Genomic DNA, 20,271 nt, shown 5'->3' with positions numbered 1-20,271 from the left:
AGCATACTTATGAAAGTGATGATCAGAAAATGTTTTGTTTGCTTAAGGCTTCCAGTAATCTATTTTTTTTAACCTTACATTTTATGCACTTAGAGATACAGAATCTACTCCGTATAGGATTGAGCAATAATGTCTAATACTAAATAAATCCTGTTCCTATCTAGCATCTTAAAACTGTAAAAATTATGTTTAGGTATATGTATTGGCTGACTTTTTCATGAAGTTTCTCATTGAATTTTTAAAGAACCCAATTAATTGAGACCTAAAGTAAATTACAGATTGGAATTTCCCATGATTTGAAAAGAAGTGATTACTTTCCTGGGTAGGGTCAACTTTCCGATGATGGTCTGTTGAATGCAAAGTTATCATCAACTTGGCAACTTGAGAACTTTACTATGGACCTGCTGATATAGAAAAATAAAATGTACTAGAATACAAATCTTTCACTCCCATTGCCTTAATTTCCCAGGAACACAAACTCTGTGCCATACTCTTTCTAGTTTTAAGTCAAAATTTAAAAAAAAAAAAAAAAATCACCCTTCCAATTTTCCTTCAGGAAAATACATTAAGACTACAAAGGGAGCAATGAAGAGTTAATCCATTGACTTTTGTCTACCCCCTCACCCAAAAAGTAAAAATGTAATTTGGGGTTCCTATTTTCATTGAAGGATTTTTTAATTAATCAGGCAGGGCAATCATGGTGAAGTCTTTTAGTTTTACCTGATTCCATAGATATTTCCTACTAAGAAAAAAATAGGCCAAAATACTAATGAAGGTTTCTCAATGGATGAATCAGCATAGCCAAAACTGGTAAGAAAGGAAACCTTTTGGATGATTTATCCTCTGTTTATGTTTTTGCTAGTAGCCTCATGCTTTTACAGTTCTCCTTGACACAGGCCACATGACAGTGGTCTTGCTTCAGTGTTTGGCAGATGGATTTGAAAAAGCCAGGATGTAGATGAACACTTGCCATCTGCTGCCTTTTCCCCCTAAGTTTTACACTGAGGTACGAAGTGGAGGTATGTCATCCATAGGAATGCCGTCGTGTACATTTTCTCCACCTGCTGAAGTAGATGAATCATTTGCAGTTGGGTTGTAATAACTAGAGTTCCCAAAACTCACATCATAAGGTTCCGGTGCATTATCTAATCGCAGAACTAAAAAAGCAACAAAAAAATTGTTTTATAGTGACAGTCTGGAATGCATACTCCCGCATCTGCTAGACCATAGGAATTGTTCTGGATGAGCAAATAGTTACATTTTTATGTGATATTTTCAGATACTGGTTTTGAATTTAAATAAGTAGTTATTTATCAAGCCACATTGTTCTTTCTAAAACTAAGAACAGTTTAACTTCCAAAATTTCACTGCTGGTGGTCCAAACATAAAGGAACTACGGGAGAGATCACAACAGAAGTCTAGCAATATTTGGTATAAGGAAGTATTAACATGTCTCATTGACTTTTGAATCTTGTGAATTCAGAACCATGTCAACAAGTTCAGAATTTTTTTTTTTAATTTGGTCATGTTATGCATTTGTGGGATCCTAGTTCCTGACCAGGGCTAGAACTTGGGCCCACAGTGATGAAAGCATACAGTCCTAACCACCAGGGAATTCCCAACATGTTCAGAATTTTTACTTCTGGTGTTAAGTGATTTTTAAAAAGTGAGAGCTTTACTTTTAAAATCAGTGCCATTATTTTATCAAGTGTCTTAATATCTTTATGGGTGAGCAATGGAGAGGAAAAAAATTGTAAAATCTTGTTTGCTTCTGATAGATCCAGGTTATTGTACACTTAAGGTTTTCTAACTAATAACATGGTTAGTTTTTTTTTTTTCTTTCCACAAACAACTAATTATTATTTCCTTAATGATCTTGAATTTATTTTTATAGAAAACTTGGAATGTTCTAGGCTTCTGAATACTAAAACAGTGACTCTTTACTAGCTATATTAGTCATCTAATTATTCAGCTAGGTAGTCTCAGATCCAACCTAGTCCTTAAGCCTTCTGTTTACAAACTGGGTTCCCAGGAGCCTTATGGATTTGAAAGGGGTGACACAAAGTTACCTTAAAAAAGTAAAACTGTTGTGATTGAATTATTCCATTATGCCTCAATCACAACATCTTAGACTCTGTAAAGTTGACAGACTGACCTTTTACATGTGATAACATTTAAAGAAAATATTATGAAGTTAAAAAAAAAAAAGTTTGGAAGCCCCAAAAGTTTGAAATCCTATCCTTCAATTTGGAAAAGTGCTACTTTTTATTTTCTATGGATTGCTGGAAATCCATAAACAAATTTGAAAAGGCCAGGATGTAGATGAACAGAGTTCAGTTAAATTTACAACTAATGGGTTTGCTTTTGAAAATCAGCAATATGTCAGTAATGATCCAAACTTATAAAAAATCAACAAGATTTTATCAATAGGACTCAACAGAGGCATTTAACTATATTTTGATGGTAGCAAGAGTCTATTGTGTAAGCCAAAAACCCGATTTTTTTTTTGTCCTGAAATATTTTTTTTTAAAAGATGAGTCAAGCTTTTGAAGTGATTTCATTTCTGTTCTAGTTAATACTGATCAAACTCCGTAGTTTATTCTTAGCAGACTCATTTCTCATCCATAGATGTGGGTGCTTTTTTTTCCATCACGTGATTGGGAAATTTCTGAATTAAGGTATATGTGACTTTATGTACCCAAATATACAGCTCTTCAGAAATTCTTTTTTAGAGCCTCATCAAGATAATTAATAGAGAGCTATTGTATATGTGTAAACTTTGTTGTATATGTGTAAACTTTGGAAGAGCATCCAATTAGAATAAATCATTGTTCAAAATCCTGCTACTAAGAGATCCAACAACGATGGAGAATGGCTCCAGTTTTTTGCTTACAAACTGGCAATTTTGTTCTTATTATCATACCATTGTCTTTTCATTGGCTTCTCTGATGGTTCACATGGTAAAGAAACTGTCTGCCATGCAGGAGACCTGGATTCGATCCTTCCAGGGGGTTAGGAAGATACCCTGGAGGAGGAAATGGCAGCCTATTCCAGTATTCTTGCCACACTCTTCCTGGACAGAGGAGTGAGTGGTGGGCTACATACAGTCTATAAGACTGCAAAGAGTCAGACACGACTGAGTGACTAACACTATTTATAATGCTATGTTTTAGGTTCTGGGATTACTTAAAACCAATTGTGATGTGATAAGCAACAGTTCCAAATGGTTTTAAAACTTCACCGACAGGCCCATAGTTATTTTGGTTATGTTCTTTGAGAAAGAGAGTAGGTCAGAAAAAATCTTTAGTTCGTTTCTGTCATGTGACTCTCTAAATCCCATCTAGATAGTGCAGTGAACATTAGCATCTTCACTTAGTTAAAACCAGTGTGTACAGGTGAAGTTCTGAAAGTTGTTTTTACCTGGTTCATTTCTGTCGTCATAAAGTCGCCGATGGGAAAATGAATCTGTTTTCCTTTTTCCACATAAAAGGTAGCCAACAAGACTAAGCAATGAAGCACCCAGAATAGCACCTAAAATGGCCCCAAACACCACTCCTGTATTTCTGTTCTCTAGAGGACAAAGAAAAAATAATTTACACATACGAAGTAGAAAACAGTTATTCAAAGAATAGAAATACATGTGGATTTTATGTAAGCAAAGTTTAACACATTTTTTTTAAGATAATGGGTATGTATATATAGTGTGTGTGTGTGTGTTATAAAGTACTGAGTTTTGGGGATGTATCCGAAATATATACATCCTGATAAAACTGTACTTCAAAATTTGAATTATGCTGAAACATTCCTAAGCCTTAGTTTTGTAACTGTCTCATTACGTATTAACACCAATAGTACTGAAATGCCATGTGCATTCTCCATTAAGATCTAACTTCTGTGTTGAATTCTATATTGTTTTTAATCAACTCTGAATCACTGATGAACTTTAATGATGAGATAGGCTTTGAGTTTGTTTCTATTCAAAAGTAAAAAGCAAATGGGAGTAAGTAGGTGATAGAAATGAATTCACCCCAATGAAAAGGCATTATGAGAAAAATAAATATATTCTGATATAGAATATTTTCAAATACAGGAAATATACCAAACAAAACAGGATGTTTGCTGTGCTTTGTACATTTCAAACAAATGTGTAGGTCTGCGTTTCAAGGAATCCAGAATTTCATTCTATCATGCCCTTTAACAAGCACCTTATTTGAAGGCTGTCATCAATAAATCACATAATATTCCCTGAATTCATGCTTAGTGCAATTTATTTTCAGCTTTAAAAAATAATTTCTCAAGAAGCTTATTAATTAGGTAGGCAAGGGTTCTTATAGGGTCTCTAATTCTATATCAGACTGCATTTATACACCAAAAAACATGTTGAAATTTATTGACAACAGCAGCACATTTTTTTACTAAGCTGAAAGTGAGACAAAGTTAACTAAATTTTCTTTTGATTAAAAAACAATGGTAGGATTAAGTACTCAATATTTTCTCTCTCTCTCTCTCTCTATATATATATATAGTGTTAGAAAGGCAAAACAGAGCATATTTTTTATGTATAAATGGAAGGATGTCTTAAAATTATGAAAATATGTGTACACATAATATATTGGTTGCAATGCTACAGTAATCTTGGATTTCAAATTTTAAAACTTTTCTTGTACACTAACAACAGCTCTCAAATAGGAATTTGCATATGTAATTTGTTGTTTATATCACTAACATCTATAGATAGGTTGTATGGAAATCAATTAGTTCACAGAGGGAAAAAAGAGAGTATTTTTTTTTTAATTCAGGAAACAAAACCATGGTTATGTAATGAATCTTCATTATATATTAGAAATATTTTCTGCTTTATGTTTTAAAACTTGACTGATCCTCAAATGAAAACAGAAATGTCCCCATAACACAATTTTCTTGTGATACTCACAGCTAAATTTTATTTTTATGGTGTTCAGTAGGTACCAAACTAAAAATCAAGAAGGGTATCCTGTTGAATTTACTTTTTTAAAATATCAGTGTTCTAGTCTCCTGTGACTGCTGTATGGTTTCAGATAATTTCCAAATTTATTCATTTCATTCTCTTTTCAAAACCCACATACATATATTTTTAAACTTCAGTTGCATTGTATTCCTAAAAGTCTGGGAAATTTCATATAGTCTTTCTGAGATGCAGTAAAATTGTTACTGTGTCTTAAAACTGTACCATTACATCAGTTTCGGTTTCTTTTCATCTTAACCTATTTCTTATTTTGGTCCACTGTTTCATCACATTCCCATTCAGTAATGACTAGTGTCTATTGACTTAAGTCCCCAAACCCCTTCACTCTTCACTATGAATATCATGGCTGCTGTTGCCAAATGAGAACCACGTGCACTATTGCAGCCTCCTTTTTCTTCTAGAGTGGTGCATTCCTCAGGTGTAATAACTTATTTGGATATTCAATTTCACACAAAAGGAAAATTAAATCCATTTATATTTACCTTCTTGGGGGTCTGACGTATTTGGAAAGATTTTTGAATTATTGGTGAATTTCAGGGTGGGATGTAAAGTTGTTTCTTGATAGACAGTAAACCCCTCCACGCTCTCTCTGGTTGTGGTAGGCCATCCGTCTGTTACCATGGGGGTCACAGATGTGGTGTTTGGTCCTGAAGGGAGGTTGCTAACTGTAATGGAACTGTTGTCAGGCGCTTCCATGGTATCATTGATGGAAGACAGGGTAAAGTTTTCTGAAGATACAGAAACTGTGATATTGGGAGGGGCTGAAGCTGGCAGAAGACTGTTATCTGCTATGGATGAGTTCCAAGGCAGTTTAGAAACAAAGCTGTGGATTGAGGGAGATCTTGGGGAAAGTGTAGGCATGAGGCTTGGACTCCTGGAAGAGTTGTCTGTTGACAGATTACTGTAGAAACCTGTTTCATGTGTTTTATTTGATGGATCCTCAAAAGGGAAATTACTTGCTTTGGGGCTGGAGGTTTCTCTATTTTCTTTATCTGAGGTTAAATTTGCTTTACTTTCTAAAGGGACAGATTGATTTCCCCCTGTTTTTAAGTCTTCTGCAGTGCTTTCTGTTGTGTTTGTTTTTTGACTTTCTTCCCCATGGCTTCCAAACAGTAGTAAACTAGACAAAATTGAAATCAACAGAATTTTGGCTGAAGTCAACATTGTAATCTTCTTTGGTATTAGTGTTAATATGGAGAATCTGAAAGAAAATAATAACCATTTGATTTATTAAATGAAGTATTGAGGTTTTTCTTTAATGGATCTACATTTCTAAAGTGACTTTAAAAAATATAGAGACATAGTACTCAGATAATAGTATCATAACCTTTATTCCAAAAGTTTGTTTTCTTTGGATTTTATTAAAACAAGAGTCACTAAGTTCTGTTTGACTGAATTCTATTTTCTATATAATATTTCTTTCTTTCTTCCTCTAGGGAAATGCCATATAGAAACTTTTTCAAGCTAGGCATTGCCATTTTATTATTTCCAAGATCATTTAGCTTGGGACAAGTTGAAGTACACACACACACACACACAGTGTATATGGATGGCTAAGTAATTTTTTTTTAATACTATAAATATAGGGCATGTAGAGCTTGCTGATTTCTTTAACCTATTTAAGGAAACATGTTTCTTATAAAGATGTAATTTGGAGTGTTTATTATAAAAATTATGTTATCGATTATACACTAAACATACCACTTTAAAGTGAGTCAGTCAGGAACTCCACTTGAAAGCATTTTATTAGTTCTTAATTTGAGTTACTTGAATTTGAGGTTAACATCCCTTTTTTTTAACATTATGTTTACTTCATGTAGCCCCTTTTCCTAGTAATCCCAAGTTACAGAAAGTCAGAAGAACTCTTAGAATTGGAGATTCTTTCGTTGTATTCTCCTATTGTATACGTGAAGAATCTGATTGGGAGTATGTGTGGAAAAAGGTACCTAACTAGATCGTGGCAGAGCTGGAGTTGGAAACCATGGCTCTGACCTCCAATCCGGGCACATCACATTGCCTCTTAAATGTGGAAGCTCCACAATTCATAGGTAGGAGGATATGGGGGAGAGGTTTTGAATTTACATTTATATTGCAAATCTGGCTTCTTTATGAAAAACATATTAAAAAGAATCATCATGTGAAGCAGCTGTTTTATCAAATCATAATAATCATACTAACTTCATAGTGTTCTGCAGACTAAATGAAAAGATTTAAGTAGAAGTACTTTAAACCATATCTGGTCCAAAGTAAGCAGTTAGTTAATTTCCATTTCTTATTATTAAAATATAACATTATTTCCATAAGTGTCTTACAGTTTGTAATATCAACTCATTAGATCCTCACAATGATCTCTTGAGACAAAAAGAGTAGCTCACATTATCCTCATTTGCAGATGAAGAAACTGAGGGTCAGAGTGTCCAGTAATGAAAGCTAGTAAATGAAAAAAGCAGCAGTGAAAGTCAAGTTTGCTGACTCCAACCTAATTAGGTATTTAAATTTTAAGTATTTTTAATTTAAAAATAATTCTTAAAAAAAAGTTAGACTATATTTATATTTGTGATTATTTTGTTTATTTATATTTCAGTCACTTTCTGTGATATCAAGAAAATTCATTTAGATCTTAAAAATTTTTAACATAATTGGAAAACATTATTAGTATGCACTTATTACATGAGATGGTTTGCATGTTTTCTCATTTAATTCTTAACAAAAACAATCAAACAATAAGGAAGAGGGTATTAATCCTACTTTACAGATAGTTAAATGGGAATAAAAAAATGTAAATAATGTATTCAAAACACATAGCTAGTAGTTGAAAGATAGGGTTAAGATTCAGACCTTGGCATCAAAATCTCATAATCACTCATCTATATAATAGAAGCTACAAAGGAATATAGATTTGGTATCAACTGGTTTTTAGAACTTTTCCCACAAGTGTTTACTTGGCACAGATTATAATAATAATAAAATAATCCAAATTTCATTTTAACCAGAGCTGTTGATAACCTCATCTTTTTAATCACTGGTAAAGTAGTGACTTCTACCTAACTGTGCTGTGCTTAGTCACTCGGTCATGTCCAACGCTTTACAACCCCATGGACCGTAGCCTGCCAGGCTCCTCTGTCCATGAAATTCTCCAGGCAAGAATACTGGAGTGGGCTGCCCTGCCCTCCTCCAGGGGTCTTCCCATCCCAGGGGTTGAACCCAGGTCTCCTGCATTGCAGGTAGATTCTTTACCGTCTGAGCCACCTTCTTTGTTTAGTACCTCTTAAACATACTAAAGTACACCTTTACCCTAATTTAGAAATTCCCAGCAGTGGTCTCCATGGTTTCTAAATAAACACGTTTACCTTGTAATTTACAGATTAACATTAACAAAATAGGAATGATTATCCCCAGGACCTGAAGTTCACCAACATTTAATTAAAATATTGCTTCACCTAGCACATTTAAAATGCAATCAATTTAGTTTAAAAATACTCAAATGAACCTTTTCAGAAATATCTCTTTCCTGTTAACTCTGTCAAGTTCATAGTAAACTTTATAGCCTCTTTCACTGTCTCCTGACATGGATCTGATTCATTTTGCATTGTATTTGGTCACCTGTCTGGTTAGGCAGTTTGATTTGCCTTCCCTAAACCTAGGCTTTCTGATTATTTTGTCTTCCCAAAGAAGCGGTCACCAGAGGGGACCAAAAAACAAACCTTGGCCGTTCATCTAATTTTCTCATAATGTCACATAAGGATTGTTGCTAAGTGCTTTTACTCCCTTCCCGTTATGAGAATCCACTCAAGAGTCAACAAAGTGAGTTTTGTTGTTCCTGTTTCACTTTGCCTGTAACATGGAACCACCAAGGGGATCACTCTACCTTTTACCCAGCTTTCGATTATAACTTGAAAACCTCAGGTATCAACACCCTTAATGGGCCAAGCAGTCTGTTATGCCTATAATTTATTTCCAGGGAAACAGGAGAAAGTAAAGAGTGGGATAAGACAGTACATTGTGAATGCTATTTGTAATTTATTCAAAAATTAATACACTCGTGGGTAAGGCTTTTGTGAGTATTGATTTGTTCTGTTGTCCCAGAATGGTAACTGGGGACAACTTTGCTTCTGCCCTCTGGCTTCTGAGAGAACCAGGTTGCACCTCCTACTTAGGTCCGCTCATCTTAAAGGGACAGAAGCAGCCAGGAACTGAAGCCATCAGCTTTTCAGAACACTGGCACTGGATTTTTGCTGGGGCAAGGACTAAGCAATTTTGGTTAAGTGTGACCCCATTTTCCCCTGGAGTAGGAAACGGCAACCTACTCCAATATTCTTTTCTGAAAAATTCCATGGAAAGAGAAGCTTGGTGGTCTACAATCCACGAGGTCGCAAAGAGTCAGATATGACTGAGCACAGACCCCATTCTGAATGGAACAAGGCATATTACAGACATGGAAGATTAACATTAGTGGTACAGAAACTCCAGAGGACAATAAAAGAAATCTATATTCTTTACAATTTTCTTTCAGCCTCCTTTCTTCTCTAGTTATATTTTTATTTTTATTTTTTTAAATTTTATTTTATTTTTAAACTTTACATAATTGTATTAGTTTTGCCAAATATCAAAATGAATCCGACTCTGTTGTCTATTTGCTGTGTAAAGTTATGCTGGATAATGGATTGCGTGCTCCTGTGTTCCAAGTTCATCAGTCAACCAGTTGCACAGTGAAGGCAGAGAGAATGCGGGGATGAAAGAAAGTGAATTTGGAGAGAGAGAGAAAAAAACAAAACAGGAGAACCAGATAGCATCATTTCTTCTGCTCTTTGCCCCATCTTGCCCTGAGGTTGAAATTCCTAAGAGGAATTTTCAGGATGTAGCCTGCTGCTGCTGCTAAGTCGCTTCAGTTGTGTCCGACACCGTGCAACCCCATAGACGGCAGCCCACCAGGCTCCCCCATCCCTGGGATTGTAGCCTAGGAACAGAGATAAGCTCATTATGAACCTGAAAACCTTCCAAGATTAGAATTATTATAAAGGGAATAGAGACAGAGAGAGAGAGGAGGATCCATCCAATTTGTGATACGTTAAACAAAGATTCTAAGTCTTTCTGAATATATTGAAATGTTTGTATTGCTTCTAAGGCTTAATAACTTTTAAAATATACTTTCAGATAGTGTGAGTTTCACTTTTTTTTTTTTTTTAATAATTCCTCTATCCAAAGAAAATGAACGCTATTTTCTCTTGTCTTTGGTGTTGGCACTAAAAAGTGGTTTCACATTACTGTTTTTGTATAGAGGGTTTCAGGAGGTGGTGATAAGGGAAGAAAAAAAGAAAACTTGTGGCTGTTAAGGGAAGCAAATCCATATTCACTGTTCATAAAATTGTTGCCCCTTAATTTTGTAAAGTTATTATTCTGCCCAGCCCTCCTGTTGTAACTGAGTCATACCTATTTTGCACTGAGCTTTAAAAATAAGGAGGTATCCTGGTTTGTGTCAAGTAATCAAGCCATGCAAGGGAAGAGGAATAACCATGCTAGTTATTCTAAACTAAACCAAAATCAGAAATTTTAAAGAAAACCATTGCTTTAAGGTGCACTGAGAAGATGTATAAAAGCAGGTTTCTACATGTAGTGAAACAACTAAAAAGTATATTCTGTGCTGCTTCTCTCTCAGTTGTTTGTGATCATTCTTATTGTAGATCTCAGGCTACCAATTAAGACAGATGAGTTGTGCTTGTCTTAGTCATAAGAAACAGCCTGGCATGTAGCTGGTATCCCAGGCAGAGCTCACATTTTACTCAGAGCGGACTTTCCAGTCTTGCATTGTATTTTGCTGTCCCTCACTGAAAAAGCCACAGTAAATGAAGACGTAGGGAATTATGCTTCTAGAGATGCCTCTTTTATGAGAGGGTTTTAAGGGAGAGAAGACTTAACTAGCCAGAAGGTAGGATTCTATTGAGAACCCATATCATTCACTTTATTTGATTTTAAAAGGAAGAAACAAACAAAAAGGAAAACATGACTTTCCTTCAGGAACTAATACATTTCAAGAGTTTGAGAACATTATTCTAATTATAAGACAGAGGAATGTATAAGCCCAGAAGAATAGATAGAATGTCATACTCCCTGCTAACTCGGGCATTTTCAGTCATAAACTTCAATAGTGAAATAATTAGGTGGAAGAGTGTTAAGTTTAGAAAGATTGTGTCTCCAAAAGAAATATTCTGGACCCAAATTCCCGGGTTTTCAGCCTTCTATTGTTTCACTGTTTGTAGAAACAGTCTCTATGGGTTGGTTAGAAGACAGTGGTAAGCAGTATATCGACCTCTCTTTAATAAAAGAATCCTTACACAGCCACAAACTGAAAATAATTATAAGAAACTTAATGCCTGTCTTTGATCCATGGGAGGTCTTTTGCAGCAACCGGCTTAGCCTTTTAGATTTCCATTGAGTGCTCTACAGGTACACATACCATGTTAAGTAAAATATATACACATCATTTTGCCAATTTTTAATTAAGAAGATCTTTGGTAAAGATATAAAGCTTAATAATTCCTTGCATTAGATTGTTTTCAAAAAACTGTTGTGTTCTAACCTTTCAGCAAGAACCATTGAGCCAAATGCATAATTTAAATCTAAATACTCAGTTTATATTCTCACAGCCACTTCTGCTTTAAACATTTTGAAGCTTTTTACTAAGATCTGACTTAAGGAAATTCGGCCTTGCAATCATGCACATTTGAAGCAAGTTTTTTCTTTAACTCTTCAGCTGGTTTCATCATCTAGAGAATTTGGCAATAATTCTTAAAGTTAACTCACTTAGCACGAGTGCTCATTTGGAAGGTAATTACTTGATGAAACAGCTACCTGTCTTCACAAAGGGTCTCTGTAGGTACTTGCCAGACTGTTCTGCCAAAAGTTCAACTGACTTTGATTCTCTTTGGTAAATAAGAGAAAGAGAGAGAGGGATGAGACCAAGGATCTGATATAATCCAGCATGCACTTACCTTCAGGTCTAGGAGGTGTTTACAAACAGGAACTGAAGTATCACAGCTGTCCTGGCCACAATGAGTCTGCCATGCATTAGAGAAAGCAAATGGGTTAAGTGTACAGATGTCCCACTAAGCAGGAGGGTGCCAGAGAAATGAAGTTAGATGAGGCTAGCTGTATCTTGCTTGTGTAATAGAGCACCCAAGAACCTGACTGACCTGCTTCTCAGCTGTCAGCATGAAGCTATCACCTCATTCAGGCCTTTAAAAAAAAAGAGAAAAAGAAAGCCCAACCCTCCAGCTTTCATAGGTTGGTTGCTTTGACTTCGGGACAGGCTAGTTCTCTTTCGGGTGTTGGAAAACAAAGGGCATGCATTTCTTGCCCTCGGTGGAAAAAAGCGGGACAGAGAGTTTGGTCCTGGTCACTGCTGTATCAGGGATTTCTGACACATGCCAGGTTCCCCCTTTGCAGGTGAGGAAACCACAGTGAGTCAGGCCTGCACCTGTTGCTCCAGTGACCTGTGCCGGCCGCTGCTGTTCTCCAAACACATAAACAAATCTTTTTTTCCCATTGTGGGGATGCCCGATTTGTGTACTCACAACCTGAATGCAGAAAGTGTTGTCTGCTGTGCACTAAAACTAGATTTATAGAAAGTCACACTTCAGACAGTGGATTACTGTGTATCAGATCCTTGAGAAAGCTGTAAAATATTAAGTTAGAAATCAGCACCAGGACTGAGGTGGGGTTTCTTGCTGACTCTCAGAAGTTTGGGGGAGGTGGTAACTGGGACCTGACTGAGAATGGCCATGTGATCCCGAGTAATCCTGGCAGCCTGCTCACTTAGTTTCCATCCTGTGTTCTCTTTGCTTTTCCTCTCAACTTAGAAGCCAGAGAGTTTCAGAAGAGCCTAAGTAATGCTTGATTAAATACTAGAGTTGAATAACAACCTGGCATACTTCCTTTCACGGCTTATAAAAGGGAGAAGAGTGAAACTGCACTTTCTGGGAGATTCCGCCCATCAATATTTGGGGACCGTCGCCAGGGTCTGTTCAGTTCAGTAAGCCTGAGGTTCATGCTTAGATTCTGTTGCGCAAGGAGATAGGTTTCCAACTGCTGAGAGAGAAAATAAAACTTTAGCTAAGGTTCAGGGGCTTTAAATTGAATGCAAAGAATCTGCCCAGTTAATTGGCTTCAAAAAAGAACAAGGTAATTCTATAGTTTCGAAATTTTTGAAGCCCAAAGTCCTTCAGAGTTTGATTAGAAATTAAGCCAATTAAGCCTAAAATATATTCACTCAAAAGATATTTAAGCTATATCTGCACTGGTAGGAAGAAAAGCAAGTTCAGTTTAATCAAATAACTAGTTACTGAGAAATGGCTTAATAAAATTCAATTGGTTATTTTCAGATTAGCTAGTTACTAGGAAAAAAAAATTCAACTGAATAAATATTTTTATATCTGTGCTTAGAGAACTGAACATGACTTGGCAGGACCGGGTGTACCGTACATACCCTTAGGGATTTTCCTAGATATGTGCATGAATACATTATCACATTCTACTTAGCATAGTAATCATGGCCTATACCAGGCAAGGAAATTACAAGGTATTTCTGCTACAACTCTGCTTTCACTGCCACAAGAGTCGAAGTTAATCTCCAGTGACCCTTTTTTCTGAAGACGGTAGCTGTGGCCTCAGAATCCTTTTCACTACTGCCCTCCTGACAGCCTTAACCAATTGAGTAGACCCGACCCTAGAGATAAACCTTGTTTACCTTCCCTGTCATGAGCACATCTGGAAGCAAAGTTATAAAATGAAAACTATGCATAAATTTAATGCCTCAGTTGTTACTTAGCTCACGTAGTTGTGATCAGACACCTTTAGGGAAGCACCTGAGTTGGAGTTAAAAAGTAATTTCTTGCCAAACAAACAAGTCTTGCTGAGATGCATTTCCAGGTGTACCTGTGCACGATACCACAGTCTAGGTAAGACCTATCCCATTTTGGACCTGAAGAACTCAACAATAAGGGACAATTACCCAACAATTTCATCCGGCAAACCAGCTGAGATGACATACTATGCAATGCTTACATAATTTGTGTTGTACTTCCTTACCTTCTATGGAGGCTTTCATCTAGCACTCTCCAATTGCTTTACACCATTAATTAAAGCTCACAATACATAATGGAAGAAGAACTACTGCCTCTTTGTCTTAAATGTCTCCACTCACCAGTGGAGTTTCCAGAACATGAAGTCACATTATGGTCACTGATGGATCTGAAAACAGAACCAGATTGTAGCTTGGGACCATGTCTCAGATAAAACCAAATTGTTCTAGGTCCAAAGTGGTATCTTATTTTACAAACCCTATTGTGTCACATGTGTGATACTGACATCACACATATGGAATTTGTTTTCATAGGTTAAATTCATTATTAGCAGGTTATGAGCTTAAAACAGATTCTATGTTGAATTTATGTTTTGTCTCCTCAGAGGAACATAGATTTTTTAAGCAATAAAAAATTTTTTTGAGTAAAAATAAGGTAATATCATGGTTATATTATCTGAGGATATGTCAATGATATTCTTTACAAGCACAATGGAAATTGGCGACTGGAAAATTTCTTTGGGATGTTAACAGCTGTTTTAGTATTCTCTTAGAAGAGAAGTAGAGGGATCATTCTCATGAGTGCTAACACTGGTTTAGCATACAAGATGTTTTTTTTTTCTTTCCTAAGTCATATGGTATTACAGCATGATCTTCATTTAACTGTAACTTCTTGGAAAGGTTAAACACTCTATTTTGGTGCTAAGGACAATGCCTTTTGTTAAGCAGAAGTTTTGAAATAGCGTATACATGGCATACATACACGCATAAATGGGGATCCTATGAAAGTTATTGTAGAAGTTAGCATATAAAAAGATAATTATAATGCTATATAATATACAAAATATTTACAGTGATATAATAAAAGAAGAGTTAAAAGGAGAAATTAAGAGAAATTGCATTTAGGCTTAGTGTTAAAAGAACCTTCCAACTGTCAGAGTCAACCAAAAACGCTTGTCTCCTGGGATACTGAACATCACAATACTTTAAGCACCCAAACAGAAGACAGATAGATCACATATCAGAAATGCTAGTGAGAGGATTCAAGCATACATACCTCTAAAAGCCTGGACTAGTTGACTTTTATAGTTCCTTTGAAAGCTAAGATTTTATTCTTTTTAAAAAGAATGGGTACGGTTTGTTAATACTTATATTATGGTATATATTATGGTGAGCAACAGAGTTGAATCGGCCTAAGGTCAAATTCGGAGAAAGCAATGGCACCCCACTCCAGAACTCTTGCCTGGAGGGTCCCATGGATGGAGGAGCCTGGAAGGCTGCAGTCCATGGGGTCGCTGAGGGTCGGACACGACTGAGCGACTTCACTTTCACTTTTCACTTTCATGCGTTGGAGAAGGAAATGGCAACCCACTCCAGTGTTCTTGCCTGGAGAATCCCGGGGATGGGGGAGCCTGGTGGGCTGCTGTCTATGGGGTCGCACAGAGTCAGACATGACTGAAGTGACTTAGCAGCAAGGTCAAATTAGAAAATGTTGGAAAATGGAAATTATAATAGTCTAAATAAGAAGTTTCATGAGAACCAATCGACTGGACATCTACTACGGGATTATGGATCATTCTTCATGACACAGTAACTGATAATGTGAATATTTTATAAAATACACAAATTATATAAATGTTTTATTAATATTTAAAATATGTAAATGAAAAATATTTGAAAATATTTTAAAATAGTTTTAAAGACAATAGTACAAAACTGGTAATAAGTAATATAAGTTACATTGTAAGATTGATAGTAGACTTGAAATGATTAATCTTTCTTCATTCTTCTTTCTAGTCATTAGCATGTATTTATGTTTAATATAGACAGATGATGAGTACATTTTATATTTACTAACAATACAACCATAGTAATTTCCTTGACTTTGCCCACTTGTAACAATTTTTTAGGAACTTTTATAGAATATTTTTTTCTTAAAGTACTTTAAAGCATATTGTTCCAAGAGACGTTTAATTTGAGGTAAAATGGGCATACAATTTTAACATCTTATTTCCCTCCAAGTGTCATTTAATCTACTACAAAGAACTAATAGTAAGTAAAAAAAACCTGAAGCTAGTAATGATTCTCTCAAGAAGGAAATGACAACCCAGTCCAGTATTCTTGCCTGGGAAATCCCATGGACAGAAGAGCCTGGCAGGCTGTAGTCGTGGGATCATAACAGAGTCAAACACGACTTAGCAACTAAACACCAAAAAAAAGTAATCAACATCATCTTAGCATCAGTCAAAAACTCAGAATAAAAATTGTACCTTATAACTCATTTCAGGTAATGAATCTGGTTCTTTTTGGCTAAGCATAGTCTTAGGTGTAAGCATATGGTACATACTAAAGTTCAGCTGTATCTGATCACAGTTTTCAAATGTTTTATCTCCCTAAAGTGAAGTCGCTCAGTTGTGTCTGACTCTTTGTGACCCCATGGACTGTAGCCTGCCAGGCTCCTCCATCCGTGGGATTTTCCAGGCAAGAAAACTGGAGTGGGTTGCCATTTCTTTCTCCAGGGCATCATCCCAACCCAGGGATCAAACCCGGGTCTCCTGGACTGAAGGCAGAGTCTTTAATGCTTCCTAAATCATCATTTAAATATTTTGCCTAAAATCAACATTACTTTAAAAATTCAATTAAAAATCAGGATGCACTGCAGGATGTCACAAAGCTCCAGAGAATTACAGGCCCAAGACAGGTAGTATCACTGAGCAAAGAATATGACTGTGCAAACGCCTGCAGTGTGTGGGGTCCTGGCCACAGGAAGATGGTGGCCATTTGCAGAGCATACGCCCAAACTAGAGCGGTGGCTGTGACCTTGCTCAGGCTCACAGTTTTCAGGGGCGACTTCTGGCTCAACATTGTCAAAACATCTAATAAAGAGGAAAACCCCCAAATCTGGAATTTTAGAGAAGAAATCTCCAAAATTTTAACGTTAGTAAAAATCTAGTAAAATCAACAGAAAAGCAACATACACTACAGCCAGTCCATCAGATTGTGATGTTTACTTTAATGTGAATCTAACAGTGAACAGAGTATCTGATATGAGAAGTATCCCAGAATATGTCAGTGTTGCTGTCATTTTAGCTATGGTTCCTTCACTTAAATGTGGCAGAAACAAAATGGACACTTACCTAACACATCACACAAAATGAAACGACTCTCTGTTATTCTAACTACCTAACTACCAATCTTCTGACGTACCTGACTATCTAATCTTTGTCACTGTACAAGCAGTCACTAATCCTACCCCTATTTATGGCTAAGGAAGCTAAGGGACAGAGCTGAAGTGACTTGTCCAAAGTTGCACAATTAATAGGCGTCAGGGCAGAATACAATTCTGAGTTTTTGGTCCCAGAGCCTGTGCTTTTAAACACTACATTATTTCTACTGCCGATTTCTATGACATGGCTTAAATACACAAACTTTCACAAAAAACAAACTTACCCAAAAAAATGACATATCTTCTGGCAAATATATTTGTACCACTTATGAATGAGTAAGACAGTCTGGAAAATTAGATTCCAAAATGCTGAAACCATGGGATAATTTGAATGGTTTATTATAATATTTGACATTAAAACTGTCCCAGAAAATCCCATACGTGATTAATAGACTCTATTATAAATCTAATCTATTGTCTGTAGCCCTGTTGTCAAATATTCGCATTTATTTAATCAGCACCCTTTTTGCCCAAAGGTCTATCCACTTAAGGCATTTTCTCTTTTCTGAAAGTTTTTCTTATTTTTGCTGCAAAACGAAAAAAAAAGGGGGGGGGTGGTATAAAAGCATTAATTGTAATACATTTCCAAACAGAAATATTCTAATATAATAAAATTATTCTACCACAAAAAAAAAAGAAAGTTATAAATTGGGCATGTCAGATACAAACTTTAATTCAGGCATAGTTCAAAGAAGTGAATTACATAACCATAGCAAAACCTGTTGCATTCCTATCTACACATTTAAAGGAACATGTTTTCTCAGTAAACATCGTTATAGAAACAGGAAATTAAAATGAAGTTGATGCTGAAACCTATCTGATTGTAATAAGAAGTAGTGGGTGTCCATGGATACCTGGAGCGATTGAAAAACAAAAAGACCATTGACTTAACAACTTAAGAGAAGCATTTATAATAAAATCTTTTATTTTAAGCTTAATATTTATTAAATTTTGGAATGAATTCTATTGTTTTATTAATTGAAGTGATAATCCAGGTATTTTAAAGAGACATATCCATTCTAATGTTCAAAATTGTTTTAATTATTTTAATTTCTGTCTGTATCTTTTTGTTTCAAAGAAGTATGACAAGGTAATCAATAACCGTTTTCAGGCATCAATATAAAGGATAATATTCTGAGGTAGAAATAGAATAGAATTGGATTTAAAGATGAAATGGAACCATTAAAATGTTTCAGTAGATAAGAAGAGCTTTCTGAAAGTATATATCTTAAAGGGATATGAATTAGGTATAAAAGACCAACATAAAAGTTATATTTTAAAATGTCAGTTTTTATAATGCACTGGAAATTGCATCGTTTGCCACAATTAACATATATGATGAAAATAAATTTTGGGTGTCATAAGTATATATAATACGATACATAGTTCTATAAACTTATTTGAGGTTACAAAAATTTTGAAGACCACTGATTTAATGCATTACTTTTTCACTAATTTCTAAGGATGCAGAATATTTTACTGGGTATTTTTCTATAATAATTAGGGCCTGACACAGTAACAGTTTTACTCTCTTCTAGTTCCATTAAAGGAAAAAAAAAATGCCAGAGAGGATTTCAGAGCTTTTGCCAAAATGTGATGGAAACATTTCAAAAGTAGATATTACTTTCTTCAGAGTGTTACCATTGCCAGTGTGCTCATACTCTTCTCTGTATGTTACTACAGTAGATTTGTTAGCATGAGGTGGCCCTACCGAATCTTTATTCAGTGTGAGAACTCTGGGGCTCCTTCTCTGGCTGTGTTCTCTGTTGAATCCTGGTCCTGCTACTTACTGGTTCTGTAACCTGAACTATCATATCCGAAGACTACTTTCTCATGTGTAAAATACAGAACGGGATATCTACCTCCTAGGTAGATATCCTAGACAATGGGGAACCAAAAGATAAAGTAGGTGAAGTATTATGTGTTGCTTGACACTAAATAAGGGCTTATCAATGATAACTATAATAATTTTAAAGATGGTAAAAATTGAAGCTTCAGCATTTTGAATAAAAGTTGAGATGAATCCAACAAAATGTAGAAAAACTTATATTGGATTATTTTGAGCTTGGGTCTATACTTTAGTACATAGTAGTTGTTTGATAAATATTAATTGAATGAAAAGTGATTTTTCATGATCATGAAATGACCCAATTTTAATTGATTTTTTTTTTTTTTACATAAAATCTTTCCCTGGTCACCCTTTTAAAAACTATAACTCTTCTTTCTTGATCTGTTTCATCTCCATTCCCTGAATTATTTTCTCCCTCAGCATTTACTGCCCTCTAACATTACCCTATATCTTATTTTAGTTGTTATTTTTTGTCTGTTCTCATACTAGAAATCTCATGAAAGCAAGCATTTTTGTCTTTTCTTCATGGTTTTATCCACATAGCTAGAATAATTCCTGGCAAAGGCTAAATGCTCAATTAATGTATAAAGGAATGAGCAAATGATTGGGAGTGAACAAATAAATAAATATATTTAAGAATAAATAAAAAAGTACATTAAGCATAAAATAACTGCAAGTTCATTTTTCTTCTACCTAGAATAGTCTTCCAATTATAAGCTCATCAGATCTGAAATAATCTTTTTTTCACTTAAAGATATTCTTTGGACATCTTTGTATATTTATACACATAGATCCTTGAGCAGTTCCCTTTAGCAGGTGATAAGAGATGGGAGGTAATTCACAAGAAGAGTTGATTTTAGCTAGGGATGCATAAAATTTGTGTTGTAACAGGTGAGAATATGGAGGTTATGGCACAAGTGTAGAACCATAGATAAATATGGTTTTGATGAATAACTTATTCTGAATATTTAATTTTGAAAGATGAGAGACAGTAAACTGTTGAGTGATGTTAGAGGTGTAGCTGCTGGATGTTAAAATAGAGAAGAGAAAGTATGATAGTATGGCAGCCCTGAGGGTCTACTCAAATCATTGATTTAAAACAAAACAAGTCATCC

At 35.3% G+C, this 20,271-nt stretch overlaps 2 protein-coding genes across 5 annotated transcripts in view; one reads left to right on the top strand and one right to left on the bottom strand.

The window, feature by feature from the left end:
- The window catches only part of ANO3 (anoctamin 3), a 452,499-nt gene that overhangs the window by 367,214 nt on the left and 65,014 nt on the right, over positions 1 to 20,271 (top strand). The window lies entirely within an intron of this gene.
- Positions 853 to 12,158, bottom strand: MUC15 (mucin 15, cell surface associated). The gene is made up of 4 exons (XM_006072815.3): positions 11,995 to 12,158; positions 5,488 to 6,206; positions 3,421 to 3,570; positions 853 to 1,157 (listed from the first exon to the last, which is right to left on the bottom strand). Exons 2-4 carry the CDS (start codon positions 6,167 to 6,169, stop codon positions 997 to 999), a joined length of 993 nt encoding a protein of 330 aa, XP_006072877.3. The 5' UTR covers positions 6,170 to 6,206; positions 11,995 to 12,158; the 3' UTR covers positions 853 to 996.

This window comes from Bubalus bubalis, chromosome 16 (assembly GCF_019923935.1).
Source record: "Bubalus bubalis isolate 160015118507 breed Murrah chromosome 16, NDDB_SH_1, whole genome shotgun sequence".
Taxonomy (NCBI): domain Eukaryota; kingdom Metazoa; phylum Chordata; class Mammalia; order Artiodactyla; family Bovidae; genus Bubalus; species Bubalus bubalis.
This window is presented reverse-complemented; position numbering and strand designations above follow the sequence as displayed.